Source organism: Malaclemys terrapin, chromosome 8, assembly GCF_027887155.1.
Source record: "Malaclemys terrapin pileata isolate rMalTer1 chromosome 8, rMalTer1.hap1, whole genome shotgun sequence".
Classification (NCBI taxonomy): Eukaryota; Metazoa; Chordata; order Testudines; family Emydidae; genus Malaclemys; species Malaclemys terrapin.
The window spans coordinates 73,161,088-73,167,794 of NC_071512.1; the positions used below are offsets into that span (position 1 = coordinate 73,161,088).

General features: G+C 41.2%; 1 protein-coding gene across 1 annotated transcript in view; it reads left to right on the forward strand.

The window, feature by feature from the left end:
- The window catches only part of LOC128842365 (putative ferric-chelate reductase 1), a 44,921-nt gene extending 38,519 nt beyond the window's left edge, over positions 1–6,402 (forward strand). Inside the window, exons 16-18 of the mRNA XM_054038313.1 lie at positions 659–802; positions 3,268–3,329; positions 3,415–6,402. Coding sequence (XP_053894288.1) covers positions 659–802; positions 3,268–3,329; positions 3,415–3,507 — 299 coding nt within the window. The 3' untranslated portion in view covers positions 3,508–6,402. The remainder of the gene's footprint in view (positions 1–658; positions 803–3,267; positions 3,330–3,414) is intronic.
- Positions 6,403–6,707: the final 305 nt, after the last annotated feature.

The following is a 6,707-nucleotide window of genomic DNA, read 5'->3' on the forward strand; positions in this document are numbered from 1 at the left end:
CTGTACCCTGTACAATAGCAAGGGTAAGCAACAACCAGACAAATTTTTATAAGCTTGCCTGTATCTTCAAAGCTCCTCCTCTTTCCCTATGTCTCCACCTATCAATATGGAGTACTGGGACCCCTTATGTGACTTTCTTGTCTTCAGGGACTCTGGTGGCCCATCTCCTGCATGAGGCACCCCTCTCTCTCCCTCCCTCCCTCCCTCCTCATCTTGTAGTTTTGGGGGGAACCTTTTGTTTTGTTTTGTTGTTTTGTTTTGTTGTTTTTTAAATTATATATAATCACCAGAGTTTTCAAATCAGTTACAGTCCTCCATTTATTTGGAGGAATTTGTTATCATTGTGGCTGTGTATCACATCATTGTCCTTTTAAACCTCTTTTTAGATTAGCATGTTTACAATCTATATAGTAAAGTAGTTCCGAACTCTGAGGTTATTTCATAGGATCAATGTATAACAAGGATCATAGTTATCCTGAGCCATACAGTTAGAGGTAGTTGGATGTGTTTTTTTTCATTCTTAAGCCTCTAGAAGTATATTTAACTCTTGATAACCATTCACCCACTAAGCCATATGCTTGTGTTACTTTGTCTTAAGGACAATACTTCTCAACGTTTTTTTTCACGTCTTTAAACTATGTCTTTGTTTTAACAACAGTGGTAACTATGTTCCTGGGAATGGACCTACCAGCACTCAACCTTCCAGACCCATGGGACACTTACACAATGATTGGATTTGTAGCTTGGCATGTCGGTATTGATATTCTCCTGGAGATACATAGCTACTGTCTCATTCGCAAAGGTACAAACCAAACAATACGGCTAGTGTGACTGCCTTGCTTGCCTGGTAGTGCAAAATAGGATTTCCCAGGTGAAATGCAAAAACTTGAATAATTTAGTTCACTCAGTTAAGAGGCTTAAACCGCCTCTAATTTTGTGCTTGCAAATATCGGCTCATTTAGGTGATTTTGGATATGTGAAATAGATGCATGGATGACTACTTGTATGTAAATTTGGTGACCACTCTTGAAAATAATAAGTGAATTGTTTTTGACACTTTTTTGGTTAGACTTTCCTGGCTATAAGTGCTGGTACATTTTTGAATTGGCCTGTGTGCCATGAAATCCCAAAACTTAGTGCCAGAGGGTCACGTGAATCTCTAAAATGTACACCCAAAAATCTTCTGTTTGTGTTGCTAGCTCAACACACCCATTGTGATAGTATGGGGAAAGTCAAGCATAGTGTGGGAGTGAACTCAGTCCTTTGAAACTAGGTAGGAAAGCAGGTACTGTCGCTTGAGAGCCTCTCTGATAAACCATTACTGTAACTAGCTATGGCTGCCTACCTATGAACAGACTGGTCAACAGCAGGGGACCTTAAGCACAAACGCTATTTGAGCAAAAATGGGTAACTCATTAGCTGCTAAATACCAGGGCCCCTGGCCCCATTGAAGTCTGTGAGAGTTTTGAAGTTAATTTCAGTAAGGCCCAGGATTTCATCCCAAGTTCTTATCTTCACTTTGGTCAGTATCTCGTCAGGAGTCAAGATTACACACACAAGTAAATAAACCACTGCATAGTTGTCAAGAAGGATGGAGAACGGTTGTTACGGTCGGGGTGAAAATAATATTAAACACTTACCTGGAAGGGGCAGGGCCTTGGGTAGAAAGGGCAGGGCTGGAGGGGTCAGCCGCCCCCAGCCAGCCCATCTGTGCTGCCTGGCCGGTGCTGCCCAGGACTCTGGCAGCAATTTAAAAGGGCCTGGAGCTCCAGCTGCTGCCGTGGTGGTGGCGGCTGGAACCCCAGGCCCTTTTTAAATTGCTGACCCTGGGGCAGCTGCCCCTTTTGCTCCCCTACCCTCAGTCAGCAGCCCTGCTGGTTCAGGCCGGTACCAGCTTCTTACCGATACACGGTACCGGCCTACTTTCACCCCGGTTACAGTAGACAGGAAGGGTGATACTTACTAATAAAATAGAATGAAGAGAAGAGACCAATTTAGCTATTATGTGGAGAAGTGGGAGGAGTTAGATGCTGCCTATACATGAGGGGAGAAGAATTGGGTGACTCTCTGGTTACTGACTTGAGTAATCCTTACTTGACCAGGGGATAGCGGCATCAAATGGCTCAAAATGACGGGGTGGGGGGAGAGGAAAGAGGAGTTAAATTCCAGCTGACCATGAGAAATCCAGGAGACGATGTAGAAATCCTAATAGAATTGTCCTTTTTAGCAGTGGCTCTCAACCTTTCCAGAGGACTGTACCCCTCTCAGGAGTCTTTGTCTTGCATACCCCAAGTTTCACCTCACTTAACTACTTGCTTACAAAATCAGACATAAAAATACAAGTGTCACAACACACTATTACTGAAAATTGTGTACTTTCTCATTTTTACCATATAATTATAAAATAAATCAATTGGAATATAAATATTGTACTTGCATTTCAGCATATAGTACATAGAGCAGTATAAAGAAGTCATAGTCTGTATGAAATGTTTGTTTATGTTGATTTCGTGGTGCTTCTTATATAGCCTCTTGTAAAACCTAGGCAAGTGTCTAGATGAGTTGATGTATTGCCTAGAACAGTGGTTCTCAAACTAGGGCTGCCACTTGTTCGGGGAAAGCCCCTGGCGGGCCGGGCTGGTTTGTTTACCTGCCGTGTCCACAGGTTCAGCCAATTGCAGCTCCCAGTGGCCACGGTTCGCCGCTCCGGGCCAATGGGGGCTGCAGGAAGTGGCGGCCAGTATGTCCCTCAGCCCACGCTGCTTCCTGCAGCTCCCATTGGCCCGGAGCAGTGAACCGCGGCCACTGGGAGCTGCGATCAGCTGAACCTGCGGACGCAGCAGGTAAACAAACCAGCCCGGCCCGCCAGGGGCTTTCCCTGAACAAGCAGCGGCCCTTGTTTGAGAACCACTGGCCTAGAAGACCTCCTGCGTACCTTGGTTGAGAACCACTGCTCTTTGTCATTGAAAAGACAAAACAATGAGAGTGTCCTTTTATGCTTCTGGCAAGCTCTTCCAAATTTTCATTAACCTTCTATCCTTATTTCTACTTAACTGTGAACACTGAAGTGTAGGCCATGAGAGGATGCATTGCATGAGGCTTTTTCAGTGGTGTTTGTGAACTGGTTGTAGAGATGCCTGTTGATCAGGCTTAATACCATGCCATTCATTGAATTAATCAACCGTTAGCCAGAAAGAAGTATGTGTGAAACATTGCATCTCTTCTTATCTAGTACAAGGCTAACCATATGTTGGTTTGGTTTTACAGTTGAAGTGATTGATGAGGATAGAATACAAATTCTGCAGTCGCTTACATCGGCAGAGGCAGAGGCAAGTTGCTACCTTGTAAAGAAAAGCATATACAGTGTTGGAAAGTATTTCATGGTAATTGTGAAATGTGTATCTTCTCTTACAGGGTCATACATTTAAAGAGATTGTGTTAACCATCTACATCTGTGGAAATATAGCGTTCCTTATTACCTTCCTGGCAGCAATCCACCAACTATGAAAACTATGAATTTCTGGCAAGGACATTAGATGTTGAGCATTTGCAATGAAATCAAGAGTGAAGCACCACTCAAGGAATTCTTACAGATACCAGTGTTGCCTCATTACCTTCCTGAAGTTATACTTGAAGAATAATTGTGTGTGATGATAATTCATCTGTCTGTGCTATCATGATCATCAACAGAGAGAATGTATGTTTAGATTCTAAAGACTGATCCTGCAGTCCGGCCCAAACTACTTTTGATATATATTTTTTTATGGGAGTCTTTTCCTGAGTAAGGACTGCAGTAACTCTTTTAACCCAGTAACTTAACTTTTTGTTTGTTTGTTTTTTGTGTAGGCTGAGAGGGTATGATTATAACTACTGGTTGGTATGGGTGGAAATCACTGTTTTTGAACTTTTGTAGTCATTCTCTGTACCTACACGTATATTATTTGGAATACTGAATAGACCAGTCCTAAATATGCTTGTCATATAGTTCAGTTTACCATGTTGCTTAATGAATAATGTATTGCCTAAATGGCTCGTATTTAAAGTATGTGATGTTGGTATTGTGCACTCCAAAAATCTGTGCTCAGAATGATTGTCACAAACACTAGTTGATGCATCAAAGACTACATTGGCATATTGCTCTGCAGTTAAATGCAAAACCTACACTTTCTGCTCTAGGAGCAGTTCCATATAACACACAAACTGGGCTGAGCGTCAGTCCTGTAACTTTTTGTCGTTACTTGCATCAATCATAATTTAAAAAAAAAAAATCTTTAGACTATAAAGAGAAGACACCCTGCAAACTCATTATGAGAAACTTTTAGCAAAACTATTCCGCAATGTGTCTATATAGTCATAGTGTCTTCTGGCCACTTAAGTCAAAATATCTGTTCATCACTGTGACTAAACATGGTACTGTTAGAAAGGAGGAGTTTTCTTGACCTCTTGGTTAACCTGATAGAAGCTGCTTTCCCACAGCTCTTTTTGAATTAACATGTCCATCCAACAGGAAAATGACCTTTTGCTTCATGTGCACAGGAATACTAGAGACTGTGGGTGTGGGGGGGTGCCTCTCCCCACTTTAAGTAAGGGATTCCCATAAGCAATATTGGCTAGATAAAAGCAACCCTCTCCACTTCTTGTTTTAAATTGTTTTTGTTTTGTGGGTTTGTCTAAGGGTGGCAGTAGCTCTGCCAACTATATAGTCAAAGCATTCTATAAGCAGTGTTTTACTAGTGTATAACTGCAATAATACCCCCTGTAAACCCTGAACAGCTTCCTTTCATGCTTTATTCTAGTTCCTGATTTTTCAAAGCATAAAGATCTAGGAATGTTATAACAGAATATTTTGCAACCAGGGAATACCTGACTAGCTGTGAGGGGTGAGATTTGGGATGAAGAAAGGTATATAAAACCAGACCTATCCATCCACCACTCTCTTAGCAAGCATGATGTAGCTGTGGAATTTGTCACAGATGGGGATTAAGTGGTGGCTATCGATTTGTCTCCTGTATAACCCATCTGTACTCCTTCCATTTGGTACCCACTAATGTAGTTGGTTAAAGGAGCAGCTCAGTGGAGGGCTCAGGCTGTTGGTTCAAGCTTATTTTCTTCTTGGCTCCTCCAGAGCTACCTTAACATGTGTTTCATCCCCCAGCTGTTGATTGGTAACCTCAGGGGCAGCAATGATAGCCTTCAAGTGGGTGTAGGAATGAGAGAGAAGAACCACCAGCAGAAAGGAGGGAGTACCAAAAAACAAACAAACAAACCCACAAAGCAAAAAAGAGGAAGTACTTACCAAAAACCCTAGGTGTGGATACAGAAGAAAAGAAATGGCAGGAACTATACTGGGATAGGAGTATGGGAATTGAGTGCAATGGAATATGGGGATTTCATATGAGCAGAGCAAATCTAAAGGCACTAGGGACTCTGCGTACAAATGCATTTCTTTACAGAAGAGAGAGCTGTCAAACCAGATGTTTCACTAGGTTTTTATTCTTGTTTAATTATCAGTGTTGAGTTCTTTTGCATGGTTTTTACACTGCTGGCTGTATGTGCTGTGTACTCTGATACCTCAAACATTGTCCATTCTGTCATGGAAATGTGAACACCGTCTTGATTTTTAAAAAACCAAAACATTAATATAAGTACTTTGAAATTAAAGTTTCTCTTGTCTTTTTAATGGGATAAAGACACTTCAAAATAAAAGCAAGAGAATAGCTTTATTTAGAAAATTCCCCTTTGATCTGCTGCTGCTTTTCTCTCTCGGACATCACTTTTGTACAGTTATGAATTTAGAAAATAAATTCAAAAATATTGTGTAAGATTCCTTCTTACAAAAGAAAACCTATTCAACTTTTAAACCTTAAAGGTCTGTTTTCTTTTTTTATTAATCTCTTGCCCTACTAGCCTTCCCCAAAAGGGTTTCCAGGGATTGCTGCTCATGTCACCTTCCCAGATGATGATAGTGAGATTAACCTGCTCATCTCAAAAGGAGGGGAAAAAAATCACTGGATCATTCTGCTAACATTTATCACTTGGTGCTCCTTATTTAAAGTCTCTGCCCAATGGGCCTGACCAACACCCAGTGAAGATAGTAGTTTTTGAATTAATGACAATGGGTGTTGGCTCAGCATAAATAGGAGTACAAAACACTGCTCAGGTATGTTTTCTGGAGCTTGCCCCCCTTTCCTCTTTTATAACTCTGTTTAAAGACTGATGGGCCATCCCATGGCAGCAGCAGAACAGATGGCACTGGCAGCAGGTTTATTTCCAGAACCCTTGAGAGCTACTAGTATTCCTTTCCAAATCATTTGGTAATCTAGCTTTAAATAAAGGCATGTGAATTATTGTCGGGCTGTATCTTTCTAAGGCTATATCTTGGTATTAAAATACATTCAATCAAAATAACTAATTCTGTGGGACTGATTTGATCATGACACAATCAGAACTCCCAGCTGAAGTCCAGAGGAATTTTGCCTGTGTAAGGGAGTATAGAATTAGGCATACCAATTTTTGACTTCCTCCATGCAAGTCGTTTCATGTTTAATGTACTATATTACTTTACTACCAGCATCAAATCCTGCTTCCTTACTCATGTGTGAAATCTGATTGATTTCAGTGGGACTACTCCAATGAGAAGGTGCTCAGGACCCCTTACTTCCAACTCTAATTACATCTTGTGTCACAATCACATGAATAGTTTCATT